Consider the following 20,520-nt stretch of genomic DNA (forward strand, 5'->3'; position numbering starts at 1 on the left):
TGTTTGGCATTTACTGTACATTAGTCAAAAAGCTCAAGCTAAAATCTGATTTTTTTAAAAAAATCAAAGTTTACATTATTCATACAGATTCTGCATTGTTAAAAAATATGCACAAATAACCACATCCATGCAATATAATTTCTTTAAAAATTTAAAGCAGTATAAAAGAGCAGACCTAAGTACTGAGCAGAACATTTTGGTTTTATAACCTGTAGCTCCAAGAGTGCTGCTGATTGAAGTAAAATTAACTCTAAACATTTTAAATATGATTGTTCCAATCAATCAATCAGCCAGGGGTGCGTGTGAGTTTCTGAACCATTTCTGAGGCGGACTCTGCTTGCTTGTTTCTGTAACGTGTATTATGTGATGAACACTACTGTTCACTGACCATATTCACTACATGTTAATAATGTGGTTTGACAAATCAGAATTCACAAAGTGCTTGGCTTTTCGGGAAACTGCTTTGCCAAACTGCCCGGGGTGATGGGCTGCCCAGGTTCCCTGCCCTGGGGGAAGATCATTTGAAAGCTGCCCTGGGTCCTGAGAGAGCTCTCTCCGGTCACGCCCAGAGGGAGGTGTCCGCAGTAGGTGGTCCCTGGACCAGTGCTCAGAGTCACCCACAGATGGGTCTGGGGCTGTGAGTCGGGCACTGCGCAGAGAGGCCGGTGGGGGCGGTGCTGCGGCCGGGCGGCCTCTAGGTGGGGGGTGGCCCGTTGGTGTACCGCAGCATGGGGTAAAAGGACCTGGCAAAGTTGTTGGCCTGAGTGCAGCTGTAGTCCTCTTCGGAGGAGGGCAGCAGGCAGGCCAGGAACAGCAGCAGCAGCAAGAGCAGCTGGAGGGGCAGCGCCGCCCTGATCACCCGCGAGACGAAGGAGCGCGCGGGCCGCGAGCTTTCAGGGCCGGCGGGGCTGGGCGCCCTGGCAACAGAGGAGGTCGAGAGCTGATCCGGAGGTTCCGGAGGCAAACCCCACTCCCGTGACCTGACCCCCCTGCTTGCGTAAAGACAAACATCAGGACCTGAGATTAAAACGGGGCCAACGGCTGGGATTCAGCTTTGGAAGGGAAGCCCAGCCCCTTCCAAGTGGAAGAAAACAAGCAAACCAATTTTCCCAAAGACCTTAAGAGTGGCATTGGCAAGCCTGCTGAGGGGAGAGGAGTGTGGGACAGGGAACCCATTGCTGGTGTTGCAATGCTGTTACCTGCTGGCTGTCTTGTTCTTGTCTTTTGTAGTTATCTCTGCTCTGAACTGCTAGATAAAAGTAATCCAATTAGTAAACTGAAGATAGTTTAGTCCTGTCAATGATAAAACGTTCCTCCTTCTTAAATTATACATCTTTCTTAGGTTGTCTTCCTGCCAAGCTTTTGAGCCTAGAGTAATACATTTGAGATTACACTCTCTGAAGTAAGAAATAATTCAGTTAAACTAGGGAGAGTTTCACGTTCCAGCCTGTTGACCTGTTGCCACGGAGAGATCAGGAAGCCCCTTCAGCAGTGCCAGGAGGGCTTCCAGCTTCCACAGCCAGCACAATCCCACCAGGGAAGAGTACTGAGCACAAGACAGCCTTTCCATTAGGTCTTTAAAAGTTTTTTTTTTTTTTTTAAATCTTTGGAGTAAGCCGCTCTACTGACCAGCAGGTTGAAGCAGAAATCTGTGCTATCATGAAATACTGGATGGGGCCTTGGAGGCCTAAGTCCCTGTCATCTCAATAACTTTCAAGAATAACCAGTGTCGTTCGCCTGGCAGAAGGGGGCTCTCACCTTGGCTTGGGGAGCTGGCAGAGGTGTTGCTGGAGGCTCTCCGGGGTCTGCTTCGTCCAAGCTGGGCAGAGGTGAGTCTGGGTTCTGAAATCCACACCCCAAGAGTTCAGTTCGGGGAAGCAGAAGGCTCTGAATAGTCTCAAGAGCACAAAAACATGGTTCCTGCAGGTTCTTCATTGTACCGCTCATCCCTTCCCCACTGTGATCCTTCTAAAAGGAGGGGCTCTTCTGGTGCGCTCACTCCCCCCTCTAACAGGGCCTTTCTCAGACGACAGGGGATGGAAGCAAGGTGAGGCCGGCCACTTGCATTAAAAACCCAGAGCACGCATTAGGAGGGGGACACAAACAGCTGGACAGTGAACTCGCGGTGGGTGATGTAATCACATGGCCACATAGTCTGGGCTGCACGGGAGGAAAGATATATACTCTGGGATGGAGGGGAGGGGCTGCCCTACGTCTGGTGAGTCCATTTGTTCTGAGCTGGATCACATTTTAAGAGAAGAAGGTAGACAAATGAGAGAGTGGTCAGAGGAGAGTGACCAGGACAGGGAGAGGACCAGAAACCATCACGTGAGAACAGTGAAGGCAGAAACGACGGAGGGACCCGGCTTGTTTTCCATACCCCCAGCCACACTGATGGGTACCGTCGCTGCCTCCCTCTTACAAATGACAAAGCGGCTTTGAAGAGCCTTTGGTAACTTGTTAGGGCCACACAGCACAAAGGGGCACGACTCCTCTCTGACCGCTGCCACGTGCTCGCGGCCTCCCTCCCCAAGCAGGGCTGCCACGCTGCTTTCCCATTTGCATACGTTTTTATATTTAGAAGCTACAAGGGGACTCACCTGGCTTTGCTGCAAGGACACTAAGTCTTGGGACACTTGCTCAAGCAACTGTTTGAGTTTCTTCTCAATAACATGGAGTTTCTCTTCAGCCTCAATGTAGTCTTCTCTGTGCCCCTTGATAAGCAGGCTGCTGGAAATCTCTTGTAAGGAGTTTACTTGAGGTTGACGCTCCAGTAGCTCCTTTTCCAGTTGCTAAAAATAAAAACGTGTGTCAAACAGTTGCTTACTGAAAGGGAAGCTAGTGTGGCCGGAAGAAGCTTTCTCCGTGCCAGGGAAGTTCCAGGATGAGTGGTGGCTGGTACCCAACTCAGAACCACCTTCTTCTACCTGCCTGCCTGTCCTCAAGCCTGGCATCACTTAGATAGCAAGTTGGTTACTCTCTACCCCTATTTTTTTTTTTAATTCCTTCTCATTCTGAAGACAATAGCGATGCTGGAGAAGTTAGAGGAAAGGAGTGAGGGGGGTGTTGTGGGAAGACTAGGTCCTCATCCCCGACGGCAGGAAGTTGAGGGAAAGTCTAAAGTGGACAAATCGAGAAAGCGCAGCTTACGCGTACCATTGAGAAATATAAGGAATCACGTGAATCTGCTTGTGCCGTCTTGCTCGACGTCTAACGTGGTAGCCGCTGGACAACGTGTGGCTACTGAACGTGATTAAAAGCTCAGTTTTAGTCACAGCAGCCACATGTCAAGCGCTTGGGTGCTACCATGGCCAGGAGCTGTTACCCTGGACAGTGCAGCTATGGGACATTTCCATCACTGCAGAAAGCTCTATTAGACAGAGCCGCTCTGGACACGGGGGCTTTACAAAGATTTTAGAACAAAAAAATATTTTTTAAGCAATGACCAGTGTTTTGATTAAATTTAAAATGTTTAAAACTAAACCACACACACACAAAAAACTAAACCACACACAAATATATGGATAAAAATGTCACCTTGAGTGCAAGTGAGAATACATGGGTCTCCCCTTGGCTTGCTGGTGAGATAAATATATGAAAACACAACCACCCTCCCAGAAGAAAGAATGTGTACGCGGCTATGGAAAACCCATGCAGCCCATCATGACTGCCAGGTGACGAACACCACGTTTCCTCCCAAATGAGCTGCATTCCACAAGGGAAAAATACTTCAAAGGGCCTTCAGTTTCTCAGGATCCTGCCAAACGCCTCCATCACCGGTTCCTGAGAGTCCTGAAGACTTCCTGCTCTGGACCAGGGCTCTTCGTTCCTGCACTCACCCTGCTTTGGAACAGTGCAGGGATACTCAGTAGACACCAACCAGAACACGAGGGCAGAACACCATGTGGGCGCTGTTTCCAGAAACGCCAGGCGAGGCCACCCAAGCACTGACCTCCTGAAGAGGCCAGTGGTAGCGCAGGGCCCCTTAGGAGGAGACTTACCAGGAGCTCCTCGCGACATGCCAGGAGGGGCCGGGGGTCTGCCTCTGGGTCAGTGACACGAGCCTTCTGCCTCCGGCTCTCGGCGCTCGCTAACCACAGCAGCAGGCTTTGGCTCAGCTGGTGAAAGTCCTTAAAAACAGCAGACGTCACAGCATGTCCCTTTCTTAGACCGTGAAGGCAGGTGTGCTGGGAAGCAGCGTGCCATTGCTAATCCATCATCGTCATTTGCTCTGCTGGTCCTTATCCAGTGAATACAAGGGCCAGATTTAAACTAAATGCCAGGGCCCCCAAAGGAGGGAAAGCAGGGCAGGAGAGCACTCGGCCCTGTCCCAGGAGGCACGCTGAATTCTGCCACGTTAAAAGTGCTAGCAGAAAGGTGGGGCTTCAGAACACCCCACCTGATATTACTAGGAAGAGCACACAAATTATTCAACACATCTGCTGGATTCACTGGTCAAGGGAGACACCCCAACAGGACAGACTATGGCCCAAAGACAGTGCTGCATGTGGTTGCTGGTGGGCTCCTGTTTCCTAGGATGGGGTCAGAGCTCACCTGTTGGGCATTTACTGTGTGGCCGGTGCTGGGTCAAGGTTATATGCATCTAGTCCTAAAAAGAACCCTGTGAGGTAGGCCCTGGAATTATTCCCATTTTCCAGATGAGAAAACTGAGGTCTAGAAGGTGCAGTGTTTTCCCCACAGTCACACGGCTACTAAAACTACAGAGCTGGGTTAAACTGCTCCTTGTTCTAGGGCCAGGTCTCTTAACACTCTCCTATCCAGTGTTCCTGGCAAAAGGACAGACACAGGGCAGCGTTGGTGTGACACTTCCAACCTACTGGAATGCTTGCTGGAACCCTTACAGTACGGGTGGGTCTGGGCAACACAGTGGGAAATGCAGGGCAAGCATCGGGTCTCTGAGACAGCAGGCGGGCCGCTTTGGAAACAAATGGTAAAGCACATGCTTCCTAACACAAACCATATTTGGCTGTGCGAAAGCAGCCTGAAGATGATAAACATATCTCTTCTCCCGCCCACGTGGGCCTGGCTGTGCTCGGGACTGGGCCTTGGGCACCGGCTGGGTGCTGAGTCGCTGTACCTGGCACTGCATGAGCGACAGCCGTAAGCCCTCTCTCCAGCTCTCCACCGCACCCTGGGCCGCATCCCAGCGCAGCCGCAGCTGGCCGACTCTATCCTGGAGCTCTTTGGAGTCGGTGGTCTCAGCTTGCAGAAATTCCTTGCTGCTCACGTTGACAGAAACCACTAAGGCCTTGTGGGTGTCAAAGGCTTTTAGTATCTCCTACCGCAGAGGGAAAAGACTGGGTCAGGCACTCTGTAAACAGTGATGTGGGGTTCATTTTGAACCTCAGTGGGGAACGGATCTTCCAAACACTTCTCTAAGCCGTGGCCCGGGATACAAGAGCAACGTCGCCTGTCATTGGCTGGGAAGCCTCAGGTAAGGGAGCTGCCTTACAAGGTCACGACTTGGCTGGCCAGATGACTGGGCTGAGGGACGTGGACCAACTACACCGGAGGCCTGAATAGACCCTGCTGGCCTCTGTCTGGCTTAATAACATTTCTGGATCAGATTAAAAGTCTTCTACATACAGCACACATAGTTATCCTGCATTCGCCCCAGTGTATCGCAGAAGTGTTATTCCTTAGGATGAATGGTAACCCCTGATATATCAGTGCACAAAGTAAAACAATAGTACAAATGTGAAGACTGCCTGGATACCCCAAAACTCCTATCTTGGGTCTTCTGGGGAGCCCAGGCTCATGTTCAGAGCACCCCCAAAGTGCAGGGCTCAAACTGCCCCGCCCCTGCTCCCTGGCTGTGTGGTGACCGCTCCTAACTGCGTAGCAGAGCAACCGATCAGGCCGCAGAGTCGGTCAGTAGGTGCGCTGTCCTGCTTCTCACCCTCAGCACTCCACCCCCCGTCTTGCCTGCATACAGTTTGGAAGGGTGTTTTTAGGCTGCCTGTCCTTGGCCACTGGGGGTGTCCCATAAGAGTCTAGGGGTCCCTCAGCAGTCAGATGGGAGCCACACCTCCCCAGCACTGCTCTGGGCTTTGGGATCATCTGGAGATGCTCCTCTGCATGAAAATACAAATCTTCACCTGTGTCCTTGCCAGTTACAGAAATGAACTGCGAGAGGCCACTAACCACACACCGTGTGCGAGCCGCCCCCGACGCGGCTGGCAGAGGATCTGATGTGCACATGCGTTCTGAAGTCCTCTTGCCCTCCACGCCCTCACTCACCTTCAGCCTCTTCACTCGGAGTCCCATTTCCTGCATACCAGAGGGAGGCTTTGCCAGCTTTAATGTTTCCAGCTCTGCTTCAGTTTTTTCCAGCCACGTGGTGATGTCGCTGATATCAGAGTTCAGCTGCTGCAAGTTCTGTTTTATTCTGAGTTTACTGTGAAGTTCTTGCGCTTGGATCAACTCCCATCTATCAAAGGCACCTGGAATAAAAAGCCGCCAATAAAAAGCAGCAATAATGCAAACAGATTTCTCTGCTTCCAACTAATTCAGCGTCACAGTGATAAAACCTGCAGGGGATGCTCCTTGCAGGAGCCTTGGGGTTTGGGGGTTATCACTTCCCCCAAGTGTGGAACAGCACGTTTCCCTCGCTCTGGTTCAAGGCCTGTGCTGCTGCGCTCCCACACAGGCCGGGACGAAGTAGGGAGCCGCTAGGAGGCCCAACGTGTTGCCAAGATGCACTGTGGTCCCAGGTTCAGCACTCCGGTTCATGCTGTATTTAAGGCACTCTCCCCTCTGTCCATGAATGATCAGGTCGATGCTATGCACTCGACTTTAGGCTCAGCTGAGTCATGACTTTTCTGGTCTCTCGAGGAGACACCCGACACAACTCTTCGATCATCATCTTCGTGTCTGATCTTCACATACAAGCGAAGTCATGCAGGTGAAAACAGACCCTTTATCATGAGGCTCATTTTGTTGATATTTAGAGAATAAATAACAAATAGGAATTTGTTCATAAACACAAGTCAGCTGATTCTAAAATAACAGTGGCTGCTATAGGCCAAGTTCAGTAGTTTTGGTGAATTATGTAGTTGGTCAATTCCTAATCAATGTTCTGTTGAGCAGTGCCTTAAAGTAAATGTCCAGCTAACCCAAAACACCATCTCTACCTCGTAACAATGGCCCAATCTAACTGTACCTGACTGCTGCCCGGTGAGAGAAGCCAGGCCCTCGTCCTCCTGCTGTGGGCTGCCGGTCGGGACTCTTGGCTCTTCTTTGCCACCTTCAGTCCCTGGAGACAACAGGAGCTTTACCTAGAATGAGACAATTTTTATGTTACCATCTATACATTTTAAAGGCTGTCTGAAGAATGTCTTGGTTCATATTAACAGGTAAGAAATGAAGATATAGGAGCCCTTTCCTTCAAAGGGTAACTTGCTGGTAATACAGAGGCACTTTAGTGTATGGGTAGCATTTATAAGCAGCAGAGCTGACGGCAGAAATAAAGCTTCAGCAAAGGCGCAGGGGGAGGGGTAAGCAGGTAAGATGTCAATATTGGGAATAAAATGGCCTGATTTAATTTGAGGCTTCCTAACGCTCCTCAATCCAACCATGCAAAAAGACTTAAAAACAATCGTTGAGCTTACCAGACTGTTATTGTGTTAGCACTTTTACATTTGCACAGTATTTTACAAAATTTTAGTTATCCCTCCCAGTCACTCCATAGAGCTGGTTGACATTATTATCGCCGGGAATCAGAAACAGAGCACAAACCTGCCTCCTAGGGTCATTCATTACCAAGTGTTTATCTTTCACTGTACATATTGACTCTTGTGTTATCACAGAGCTGACTGGGCTGTTATCTCAGGACTTTCCAAAAATAAATGTATCTTTTTTTTTTTAAGAAAACTCATGTTTTTTGGATTGTGTCCATATGGCCTATTTGTGTGGAATGAAAAGAAAAAAACAAAAAACCTTCAGATTGGTGGTTGCAGACACACACACACACACACAAAGGGCTGAGCTTCTGAAAGTGGCCAGGTAAGGAACAGAAGCATAGTGACTGGAAGAGGCCAAACCACATGGTCCTGGATGCAAAGCAAAGGTGACGTGCTGGGGCCTCTCTCTCCGGGACTGTCAGGTCTTATTCGGCACCACAGAGGGACAGATTAAAAATGATAACTTCTTGCTAAGCAAGAGGAAGAGTTTCCGAGTTGGGCACGGGCAACCCATTATCAAGTGATTGGGCTCTGACCGTGTTTAGGCAGAACCTTCTCCAACTATCTAGCAACGTTCACTCCTCCACACAGAGGGCACGCTGACAACTAATGTAGTGATGCTCACATCACTTCTGGTTTCTCTAAGAGATGACACTAAAAAATGTGCAAGACGTCTTAATTTCAACTTGCTCGTCACTAACTCTCTGTACCGAGAATGATCTGGGGCCAACGTTAAATCCTCCGCAGGCTGGCCCGCAACAGCTGCGTAGCCAGAGCATGGCAAGGGCTCATGTTGCCTGAGGAAAGTGCAACTAAGAGGGAACAGTCACTGGTTTAACAACAACGACAAACCATATACAGTCGTGATAACAATAATAATAATAATGGTGACCACTTCGAGGGCCTTCTTTATACCTTCATACACATTAATCCTAACAACAATTATGTCAGGTAGGTTTATCCTCAGGTGAGGAAGGCTTACAGAGGCAAGGTAAAGTGTTTATGGTCCTAGAGCCATTTACTGGTAGGGCAGGGAATCAAACCCAGGTCAACCACTGCACGCTGTCAAACCTTTCTGAATAGGAAGTCACGATTTTCTGAATAGGATGTGTAGTCAAGGTAAATATATCAAAGGTTTGGGAGCTCAGGAGCGGCTCAGGAAGGCCAGCACTTTGTTTCTCCGCTGTTTGCACGATGACTGACTCAACAGTAATAATCCCTGTCATAGCACATCAACACTCAAAGACGGTGTTTGGCCAGACAGCTATCTCTAAGTCTAGTCAGTTATGCCAGAGTTCTCATGAAGTATGTCACCACGGGAAAACCAACCCAAAATATGCCTGGGGAGTGAGCACATACAACAAACACCCAAAGCTCCCTCTCTTTAAATATTTTCACTATTACTCATGCACTTGGGTTGTGCTCTCAGTGGGGTCAAGACTTACGTAGGCTGGTTTATAAGGGGTGCTGGAATCGGAGGGGATGGGTTGGACATTCCTGTCACCTCCCATTTGTTTGTAGCGATGCTTGCGGCAGGGAGGGCTGTCAGGAACATGCCACGAGTGGCCTTCAGAAATGGATTTACCTGAAACAAAAAAATAGCAAGTGACAGTCCATTCTCTCCAACCAAAGCATTCATATTTAGTTACACAAAAAAGGTCATGGGTAACATGGCATCAGGTTATAGTATAACATGAGTTCTGCAGCTTTCCTTGCAAAGCATGCATGTTTGCAAAATGTCAGTATGTCCCAGAAGGGAATGAAATGAGACTCATGCAACTGAGCGACACTGGGCCTTCACTAGATGGGTTCACAATGGAGCACGACAAACACATGATCTGCTGCGGGATGAGTGGCCTTTTGGAGCCGGGGGCTCTAGCGGTGGGGGGCACTGGCGGCAAGGCCGGGTTTGGGGGCCAAGAGGACTGAAGGCCTCTTAGGAGTGAGGGAAGAGTGAACATCAGGATGGACTAGGGGACCAAAGGGCCGCTCGTGGCTCTCCCCAACCACTGCAGGTGGGGATGGGGCAGGGAATGAAGATCAGAGCTGCAAGTCAAGGAAAGGGAGGTGTCTTCTCCTGCGGCAAAGGCAACAGTACCCTCTCCCCCCGACCTCCCCACCCTCTTCCCAGGAAATCACCGTAAGCAGGGTAGTAGTTCTAAACCAAGCCACCATGAAGAAAGCTTGGACCATGCCAAAGGGCTTGAGTGAGATGGAGAGAAAAATAAAAATTTAAAAAGGCACCTGAAAAATTCCCTTCTACACAGGCCTGAAGGGGAGGAGGGGGAAGGCGTGGAGACTGCTCTGGTCTGGGAGGGTTTTGTATGGAGCACGAAGCTATGTGTGAGTACGGCAGTGCAAATACACCATGACACAAGGACCAAGGCGCATGGTGTCCACAGAAGGCAGAGGTCAGACATGACACGGGAGCGAGGTTTAGGATGCAGTGTGCACCACAGGACGCTGCCATGTTGAGACGCATGCACGGGCAGGGGCCTACCAGAAGACGCTTTCAAAGTTTTTGTGGTCATTTTAAGATATGCCTCAGGATTTTCAGGGATTTCTACATCTGAAAAAGAACAATGTCATTTTCCTCACTGCAGGCGTCTGTAGATGAATGCCCAAGTATTAAGTTAAAACAGTAGAAACATTGTCACCTGGGAGGAGAAAAGTGACTACCCTTTATCTGTTTTATTAAAAAGCTTTAAAGAACCAGAAGGATTTTTTCAGTTAACTCCTGACCGTCCGAAACAGCGGCGCGGGCGGGGAACTGCGTAGAAAGGACAGAGACACTCAATCTACTGATGTTCTGAAAAACTCAATTGAAAAGGCCACTGATGAGCCTCCCGTCTATCAAGGGCCATCAGCAAACAGCCTTCATGTCCCGACGTGGACTTCGTTTGTTTTTCCCTTTCATTCCACCAGGAATAGGAATGAGCCAGCTCTCAGGTAGGTCAAAGGCGGGCAGGACAGACACAGGAAGCCACAGGAAGTCTGGGTCGGCCACAGCCCGGACTCTGACCACCGAGAGCTGGCCGTGTTGCTCAGGTGCTAAGGACTTAGCCGTGCGGGTCCATACCTGACAGCGCACTGTAGTACGGGCCCTCCTCGTCTTCTTCGTGAGAGGAGGAGCCCCCCACGTCACCTGTGTGATCCCACTCCAGCGGGATGGAATCCACGCTGACGGGGGTCTCACAGCCGGAGCGCTCGGGCCCTGGCGCCGGGGGCACCAGGTGACAAAGGGACTGAGGGGACGAGGGCTCCTCGCTCTCTCTCCTTTTACGCCAAGAGTCGTCCTGGATCTCTCTGGGGTCTTCCACGTCCGTTTCATTCTCAGAGGCTTCCTTTTCATCTTCCAAGCCCTAGAACGGGGGTATCCAGTTTTCAGAATTAACCACTGGGCACTGGCGGCTTCTGAGTAAGTATTGGCTCTACATTAGTAAGTGTGGAAAGAGCACACTTTTCAACTCAGCTTTTTAAAGCAGACTCACAGATACAGAGAACAAACTAGAGGTTACTAGTGGGGAGAGGGAACTGGGGAGGGGGCAATATAGAGGTGGGGGACTAAGAGGTACAAACTATTAGGTATAGAATAAGCTACAAGGATATACGGTACAACACAGGGACTACAGCCAATATTTTATAATAACTATAAATGGAGTATGATCTTTAAAAATTGTGGATCACTATACTGTACACCTGTGACATATAATATTGTACAGCATAACAAAAACACAGTTTTTGTTTTTTTTTTTTAAGCATAGAATAAATCATTGTTAACCACGCACAGTAAGTTTCCCAATTCTTTAATAAAAGTGGAGTCAAACATCAACCTCGGGTGGCCCAGCAGCCCCGCGTGAGGGGCAGCCCCTTACCGACGCGTGGGCGGTGAGCCGCCGGTGGAATCGGGAGACCCTGCCAAACACTTCCTGGCAATAGCGGTGCAGCTCCTCCAACTCATCCTCAATCAGCACGGCGTCCAGGGGCTCGCTCTTCTGAATGAGCTGCTCCCCAAAAACGATGAGCTGATCAATCTTGTTGGTATTTAATGTAATTTCCTGCTGGAAACCCTATTTAGAATATGAGAAAGAAAGGATTTCAAACTCTAGTTTCATCAGGTTTTAACTAAGTGACTCCAAAGATTTAAGAATTTAAAATGATCATACATATGCATTTTTTTCTTCCCCCTTCTGGGCACTGACTTTTCCAGTTAAAATGATTCTAAAGGTCTGACATGGATGAACCTTTACTGTTACTGGGTGTGAGGGACAGACCTTGTCTTATTGACGCTTGGTAGAATCAGAAAATTTCCCATAGTGAGTCTCCACCAGGCATTTCTGCTGACACAGTAATAATGCTCATTGGTGCCGTTATACCATGGAAGGCGAATTTCCATTTCTCAACCGCTTATAAAATTTAGCCACGGAGGGAATTATAGTGAGATTAAAGTGTAGTACAGACATTTGTGACAGTGGGAGAGAAGACACCTGTTCCTGGTTCCACTCTTTCTTTTTTTTTTTAAATGAGAGGTCTTTTATTTTTTTAATTTATTTCTAAAATATTTATTTATTCATCTGGTGGCGCCGGGTCTTAGTTGCGGCATGTGAACTCTTACTTGCGGCATATGGGATCTAGTTCCCCGACCAGGGATCGAACCCGGGCCCCCTGCGTTGGGAGCGTGGATTCTTACCCACTGGACCACTGGGGAAGTGCCCTGACCCCACTCTTGAGAGAGAGTTTCCTCCTGCTGCAGCCCACAGGTTGCACTCAGACTCAAGTGCTGGAGAAACAGCATCTTATGAAGTTCCGTCTGGAACCGCAAGAGCGGTCTCCCCTTGGATGATTACATACGACAAAGAGAATAAAGGGCCTCGTTCCAATACCCCTTGACTGTAAGGAACAGTATCCTTGCTTGTGATAACCTGCAGTACACAGGTGGATGCAGTCTGGCTGCTCTGACACTTCTGGAACCTGCTCTCAGGGTATCAGGTGAAGTCTGCACTTGGCCAGCTCTCCTCTGCCTAGGTGCACTCTGCGGGGAGGAGCTAAGGAAGCAGGCCTTACGTTCAGCTGGCGCATCTTGTCGTCGGCGTCGCTCTCCGAGAAGTGCTCCACGTTGGTCAGCTGCAGGTCCATCTCTGTGAGCCACACCAGAATGCTCTCCCTGGTCCCCTCGAATTCTTCCCTTTGGTTGGTGAAATGCTGCGAAAGGGTGAAAAAAATCACGTTTGTGTTGATGGCATAACGGGAGCTCAGGCAGACAGCAAGGTCACTCTCAGAAGAGGGGAAAGGGAGCCCAGGGTACCCCCGGAGGCCCACACGGCCAGGAGCCTGGGGTCTGGTCCTGGCTGTGGGATACCAACGAGCCCCCTAAACTTCCCTGAGTCTCAGCATCTGCTGGTAAACGAGGTGTGGGAACGTTGACCGTGACCTCTAAGGTTCGTGCAGCATTTGGAATTCTATAATTCTCTAGTCTAAGTCAGTGATTTTCCCAGTCTGTCCTCGGGGGAACACGCCCCTCTCAAAGTCCAGCCAGGCACTTGCCTATTTTCAACTGTTAGCCTCCTGTGGGAGCTTTTGCTTGACAGAAGGATTTAGTAGCTTCAGGATGGAAAAGTATTGATCTCGGGGTTGAGCCTGGACTAGTGCCCCATTTGCCTTCACTGATATAATTCCCTACGTATTTCTTCAAAAAAAGAAAACCTAGATTTATCACTTCCAATGAAGGAGGCCTCTTGGGTTACCACCTCATAGATGGGTAGCTGATTCTCAAACAAACATAGTGCCCAGTGAAGGTTTAGGCTGGTCACAGTCAAATCAAGTCAGCAGGAGATAAAGAAATTAATGCAAGGGGGCTGTGGAAAAGCTAGCCCATTTCTTCCTGAGAGGGTTAAACAAAAAACCCAGATTGTCCTCTTCTTAGAATGGTTTCAAGAGTGCTCTGCCTTAAGAACAGAAGCAAGGATTAAAATTACTTCCTGTAGCCACAACCCACACCGGTCCTGTCAGTTTACACCTGGACTCACAAAGGTTGACATATGAGGTCTTCTGAATCACAGAAATCTAAGGTGACGGTTCACACCCCAGAATCAAACCCATCATTTGAGGTTAGACAGTTGCTCTGAAGTTGGGAGAACTGTCACTGTCCCCAACCCCCAATACAGAGCGGGGGGCTCTGCCTGTTCCCTCACAGTGCAAGAACCAACGGGACACACAAAAGCGGGCAGATGCGCAAAGGGGGCCTCGTCCCAGACTAAGAGGTACCTCCGCCAGACCCAGTGACGGCAGCGCCCCAGACTCTGGGCAGTGTGTGGGCTGACATGACACCCTCAGGGGTGACAGGAGTCGAAGAAAAAAAGTGATGTGTTGGTAACACAATCCCTTGAATAAGCTCTGCCTGAGAAGCCTATTCCGAGGCAAATAACTTCACTTAAAAAAAAAAAAAAAAAAAAAAAAAGGAACTCTTTTTGGCAGCTTTGGGCTTAAACAAAAGGGAAGGCTGTACTGGAAGAATGTCAAGACAGCTTAGGCCTCAAATGAAATCTTCTACCCGCTGCTTTGTTACAAGCCTGACATCACATATCAGACCCCCTCCACCTCCCCAGTATCTACAAATGACCCGGTGACGTAGAGGAGGTTACTCGGAGTCTCCGCAGGATGGCTGTGACCCGCTTCTGGAGGTTGTCCCAGCGCTGGTTGCCCTCGTGCACCATCTGCTTCAGTTTGCTGGCCGTGTCGGTGCGGTTCTCGCGGGCCAGCCGCCGGTACTGCTTGTTGATGAGCTCCAGCTGCGTGAGCCTCTCGTGGATCTGCCGCTGGAAGGCCTGTGGCATGGGGGGGGCCCTGTCAGTGTCATAGCTGCAGGGCGCCGGGACACCCCTTCCAGGCCCCAGACCACCTGCCTCAAGCGTCCACCCCCCAACGGAATGGCCACAGAGGGCTGGCCTCACCCGTTCTTCTGACACTACTGAAGAACAGACTTTCAAGTTCACGGCCTGCGGTTGGCATAAATGGGTAACGCCCCACAAAGCTGCTGGGGCAGCTGATGGCGGGCTGGGGACTGGCCGGCCGCGGCCAGAGGTGGGGACGCCTGCCACTTATGGGAAGTCATCTAAGCCCGCCCCGAGCCCGCCGCATCCTCGGTTCCCGGGGCCACGGGGCTGGGGAGGGCCTTCACCTCAAGCCTCTTGAGCTCTTCTTTGGCCACGGTGTACAGCACCTCGGAGGAATTCGGGCAGGCCGCCGTCCTCTCGGCGGACTTGAGCCAGTCCTCGAAGCGGGAGTAATCATCTAAAAACTTCTGCCAGAGCCGCCATGTCTCCTCAATTCTAACAGGAGGAAAGCAACTCAGCACAAGCCACCCACTCCAAGCCGAGCTTTTACATGGCTTTTTCTCCCCTGACTGGGCGCGGTCCCAACCCCCCTTGCACTGGCACTACATATTTAGGGGGGAGAGACCCTGCTACCCCGTCCAGGAAATAACCGGAGACATCACTTTGTGGTCAGGACACCCCCCTTCTGGGAGCGCCAGGCCCCTCAGAGCTCCTGCTTCACAGAGGTCACCCAGCAGGAGACAGGCGTCCTCCACTGCTTAGAGCTGGGACACATCAGCACAGTGGCCACCCGCTGTTACACCCCAAGACACAGGAGGGCTGGGGAGAGACATGACCCTGCCTGTATTCTCCTTGAACGATCCCCTTAATAAGGACTGGCCACACCTACTGAGCCTTCCCCGCCAATACTTGGCACGCCCCTCAGTGAGGCTAACAGAACATGGTCACTGTTACGTAGGTCAGTCGGGAGCACGCAGCGGGCATCCAGGGGCAGCGCGGTCCTTACTTCATCCGGCGCTCCATGGACATGGCACAAATGTTCCTCCAGCGCCTGTCCAGGCTCCTGGTGGTCTGCTGGACGGAGTCGCACTCAGTCTCGTTGGCACAGGCATCGGAGTCGTGCAGGAGGACGTCGCAGATGTTAAACACAGACTCCACCCCTGCACTGTGCTGTTCTATGTCTCGCTGCAGGTCCTACAACGATGGGAGAGTAGGAAGCACTTTGAGGTGCTGGTGGCGGTAGTGGGAAGGTTCCCCCCGACCCTTCTTCCAGCCCTGGGGGGGCATGGTCCTGCGTGCATTTCTACCTGGGACTCGGCAACACAGGCTGAGTCTCTCTCACCTTTGGGCAACCCCTGTGCGACAGTATCAGACACAAGGCCTAACTGCGGGCAACTATGGGATTGATCTGTTGAACTGACTATGTGAGGGGGTAGGAAGAGTGGGGATTCCCTCCCCTGAGAGCCCACCTGCCACCCCCCCCAGACTCTGGGGAGGCATGGGATCTATTCCCTACCACCTGATCCCAAGGGCCTCCAATTTAGACTTGGCTCTGGGGAGGTCTTCCTTGGAAAACTGACTTATCTTCAACAGGACCTAAAACTTCAGCAACAGAAACTCTTAATCTTTTATGGGTCACAGAATTCTTAAATCTCCTGAGACCTCTGTACTATCTTCATACACCTCCACCCCTCAAACTGTGCTCGCAGCTGCACGTTGTCCACAGCCTCCCCAGGAGCCTATCCTGGGGCTCCATGGACCCAAGGGGTAGAGACGCTGCCCTCCAGCCGATGGAGTCCGGTCACGGCTGTAGCTCGGGGAGGGGGCGGGGTCTCTGGAGTCTTGTCCCATGATGGGGAGAGTGCTACGGATTCAGGAAAACGAAGGGTCACCAAGAAAAACATGCACGGTCATAGGAAGAAGTGGAAAACTGGTTTAGGCATAAACATGGCATTTTCAGTTATCACCCAGGGAGTGTTTCTCCTACACACAAGGGCAGGGCTGGGGGGAGGGCGAGGTGAGGAGCCAGTCTGTTTTGTCCTTCTGGGTGAGCCAGGCCTCTCCTGATGTCCAGATTCTGTGACGAGTGACATGAGACCACACCACTCACCTTAGTACCCAAATGACATCGTGAAACAGACAAAGTTAAATAAGCCGCTACTAACTATGCAAGTTCCCTGGATTCAGCATAGTTCATTTTACAGGCGGGATTATTTTATAAACAGTGGCTGCCACTGTCTACAGAAAAGCAGCATGAAGTTCATTCCAGGTCACCTCAATATTTAACAGTTTTGGAGATTACGACTGGATTACCAGATAGGACTAGTGTTTTCTTACTTTTCTTCTGATAAAGGCACATCTGGATAATTCTGTGTCCAGGTGGAAATGAAAGAATAAAATGCTGACACTCAAATCAAGTTTTAAATCAAGCAGTTCTCAACACAGATCCTAACTGATGAAAAATGAGCACCTCAAAGTTATATTCAGAAGAAAATGTGCTTTTCAGTTTGTCACCCTGTGTGTCCTATGAAGAGAGATGTGCAGGTGATTTTTTTTTTAAGCTTTGCAGTCTAGGACAAATGTCTGAAATGCTGCAATGGGGGCAGTCATCTTGGGGTCAGTGGACTAGCTTTATAATTAATAGGTTTAAATAGAATTCCAGGTTTAAGAATTCTTACCCGTTCACAGAATTGCCACAGGCTTTCCTAAAATTTACAGGTATTGATAAACAACATTTTTAACTTTTTTTTGCCAAAATAATAAATAAGGAATCCTAACGCTGGTGCTAAATAAGTAATATTGACAATTATCATTGAAAAATGGTACCTGCCCCTGACCTCACCTGGTAGGGTTGGGTAGGATCTGGTTGAAAAGCACTGAGAAAGTCTAGTCTATGGATAAACACGAATGCCATGTATTTTAATAGCCTCTTTGCAGTACTCTACATTTTTTACTCAGCTTTTATTGAATGAAACAGCTAAAGAAAACTAATATAAAGGGTAAACGATGGCAAGAAATGAGCTCTCTGATAATTTACAAAAGACCATGAACATCTTGGCTAAAAAAGGAGTCCAGAGTTTTTCAAAATTTCCAAAACAAACTTCTAATACACCACAAAATGGCCTACTGATACTGTAGTATGAACTAGTTAGTTGTCTTCTAAAATATAAAATAAAGTAGTGGACCATATTTTAAAACACAAACCACTGAAGTACTGGACAAGTGACATTTTGCAAACTGAAAGGATCCCACCACGAGTACCCATTGAGGCCCGAGTTTGCACAACGATTGGATTTCAAAAGTGTTCAAACGCAGAGACGAATCCGACTTAAGAAACAACGTAAAACAACGTGAAAGACTTTTGCCAATGGTTCTGGAAACATGAGTGCCTGTTTACTTTGTTTTTCTGCTCCTGAGTAGGTGACACAGAGCACTGAAGCTGGGAAAGGGCTGAGGGAAGTTGAGGAGCAGTGAGAGGACATGGGGAGAAACAGGAAACCAGAGCCGAGAAGGCAGCCAGGAAGAATGAGAATACAAAAGGAACTAGAAAAAATGAGATACAGAGGGGAAAAAAGGAAAACCAGGCTGAGAAGGCAGAAAACCATGTAGTGTGTTGTGGGAATCCAGATGGTGGCTCCAGAGTGTCTCCGTAGGAGGGGCTGGGGGTGTCAAGCAAGTCCAGCAGGGTGGTCCTGGGCAGTGGATGGAGCTTTGGCATGAAGCTGACTTGGCCACTGGGGAGGGGACTACTGGTAACTATAGGGTGTGGGGGTAACGAACCCCCCAGGCCACCATCAGCCACCCCTGGGATGCCTGGGAACCAGGCAACCAAAGAAAACTGGAGAGAGATGCTGAAGACTCAATGAAAGTGGTCCATGGTTTAAACGTGTCACAAGGTGGCCACCACTTCCTTTGCATTTTGAAGATGATCTATTCTACAGGAATAACAATACAACACTTATAACCTAAGGAGTTTCACATAAAGAAGAGAAGCAAAAAAGACTTTTATAAGGTCTGACCCCTTCTGTACCAGGCCCCCAAGGATGTTATAATGAGGGTCCAGGGACATCATGGCGCTTTATCACTTTTGGGGCCTGAGGGCTTTTGCAGAAGGCACTACTAGATGATCCGAAGCATTTGGGTCTTATTTCTGGAAGCAATCAAGGAATTTATTATATTTAAATCAGTGACAGAAACACAGGCAAGGTTTTTAAAAAATGGCCCATAAATAATTATTTTGTGTGACACATTTTCTCTTATTGGTGGAGCATTTAAGGTCTAGGTTTAGTTATAATTTTGTTTTTTTAATAAAAATACTACAGGTTTCCTCAGGACATCTGTGGTAGGCAGAATATTGGCATCCCCGGAACCATGTCCTTATCCCCAGAACCTGTGACTATACTAGGTTACATGGCAAAGGAGAATTAAGCGTGCCAATCAGCTGACCTTAAGATAGGGAGATTATCCTGGGTTACGTGGGTGGGCCTAATGGAATCCCAAGGGTCCTAAAAAGTACAAGAAGAGTCAGTCAGAGGGAGAAAGGCTCAGAGAGATGCACCGTTGCTGGCTTTGAAGATGGCGGAAGGGGGCCATGGGCCAGGAAACGCAGGCAGCCTCTAGGACTTCAAGGCAAAGAAATGGATTCTCCCCTAGAGCCTCCAGAAAGGAAAGCAGCCCCGCTGACACCTTGACCTCAGCCCTGTGTCAGATTTCTGACCTCCAGAACTATAAGATGATAAATTTGTGTTAAGCTGCTAAATTTGTGGTAATCTGTGACAGTGGCAATAGAAAATTAACACATCCAACTTCTTCACAGCAAAGTGGTCCTGAATACTAACTCCATAATTTTTTTTTTTTAATAAGAATTCCAAGATGGTGATTTTAAATTCTATAAATTGGAAACCTTCAAATCAACCAGACTGAAATTATATACCATTTCAGTACAGGAACACACGTGGCCAAGAGAAAGGCAGCTGCTCCAAATTGTCCACTCTTGGGAATAAATTCCCTGCAATTTAATGATGTTTTGTCACACATCAGATGTATAAAATGTTAACACACGTTATTAGCCCCTGCCAAATTTAGCCAGGGGCTAAAGGGAAAAATGTTGTCAGCTTTTGTTCTATTTACCTGAAAAGACTCACCAGTCAGGGTAAATGGTTATTTGCAAGGCCTGTCTATGAAGAGACTATTCAAGAAATTCAACCTAATGGATCAGTCTTGGTAAGTAAAGCTGATAATAAAGCTGATAATGTTTAGTAGCCCTTTACTGATAAGGGCATTAAAATCTCTGCAGTGTCCATTAGCATGGTAGTTATATCAATATTCATTTCTCCACAAAGCAAAGACAGAATATAGATGACCTCAGTGAAAGAGGCATACTTAAATTTCTGAGGCTAAGTGGAAAAACCAGTATTTTTACTTTGCAGCATTACTAAATCATACTAGTTTGAAAATCAGAGAATAGGCATTATTCAAACAGTACTTGTAATAGGATTAAATAAAGATCAAAGTCCAGAGTATTATCAAATACTTAGCTCTTTTTCATGGTAGCATGAGATGTTGCTTATTATCATGAGAAGGACTGACCTGACCTCAAGAGAATTTATCATCAAGGGGTGGCCTTCTGGCCTTGATAATCTGATGAAAAAGTTTCAGCCCCCCAATTCTGTCTCCAAGCAGCTGGGATATGTGAGTGAATCGCCCCGGTGTGTTGACAGACAACAAACACCAAGGCTTTGGAGGAAACATGAAGAAAACAGATACAAGGCTGTGAACTTGGTAGCGACCATATTGCTCATATGGTTAAAACAGAATCTGCTCACAGGGCTGAGAAAAACAAGTGAAGGAAAGCTACTAAAAGAATAATATAAGCTTAGCTATTTTAAAAATAAAGAGAAGCTCAGGCACTGCATATGAGAATGAGCATGTAAACGCGAGCCCACGGAGGGTAGGAGAGTGGATTTGACAAGTCAGTGAGACCA

General features: G+C 48.7%; 1 protein-coding gene across 16 annotated transcripts in view; it reads right to left on the reverse strand.

Moving 5' to 3' along the window:
- Window positions 1–465: 465 nt before the first annotated feature.
- Window positions 466–20,520, reverse strand: part of SYNE2 (spectrin repeat containing nuclear envelope protein 2) — a 319,482-nt gene continuing 299,427 nt past the window's right edge. For 8 of the 16 annotated variants that reach the window (XM_082442457.1, XM_082442453.1, XM_082442455.1 and 5 more), the window contains 16 exons: window positions 15,543–15,730; window positions 14,881–15,031; window positions 14,345–14,527; window positions 12,768–12,905; window positions 11,579–11,773; window positions 10,783–11,065; window positions 10,204–10,272; window positions 9,149–9,288; window positions 7,184–7,298; window positions 6,262–6,464; window positions 5,099–5,299; window positions 4,002–4,130; window positions 2,601–2,792; window positions 1,759–1,896; window positions 1,200–1,249; window positions 466–917 (listed from right to left, as the gene is read on the reverse strand). In XM_082442457.1, coding sequence (XP_082298583.1) covers window positions 695–917; window positions 1,200–1,249; window positions 1,759–1,896; window positions 2,601–2,792; window positions 4,002–4,130; window positions 5,099–5,299; window positions 6,262–6,464; window positions 7,184–7,298; window positions 9,149–9,288; window positions 10,204–10,272; window positions 10,783–11,065; window positions 11,579–11,773; window positions 12,768–12,905; window positions 14,345–14,527; window positions 14,881–15,031; window positions 15,543–15,730 — 2,598 coding nt within the window. In that variant the 3' untranslated portion in view covers window positions 466–694. Of the gene's footprint in view, window positions 918–1,199; window positions 1,250–1,758; window positions 1,897–2,600; window positions 2,793–4,001; window positions 4,241–5,098; window positions 5,300–6,261; window positions 6,465–7,183; window positions 7,299–9,148; window positions 9,289–10,203; window positions 10,273–10,782; window positions 11,066–11,578; window positions 11,774–12,767; window positions 12,906–14,344; window positions 14,528–14,880; window positions 15,032–15,542; window positions 15,731–20,520 lie in introns of those variants that run through there. The other 8 variants (XM_082442467.1, XM_082442465.1, XM_082442466.1 and 5 more) reach the window with 7 other exon arrangements.

The sequence above is a fragment of the Balaenoptera physalus genome (genome assembly GCF_965194825.1).
Source record: "Balaenoptera physalus genome assembly, chromosome: 2".
Lineage (NCBI taxonomy): Eukaryota > Metazoa > Chordata > Mammalia > Artiodactyla > Balaenopteridae > Balaenoptera > Balaenoptera physalus.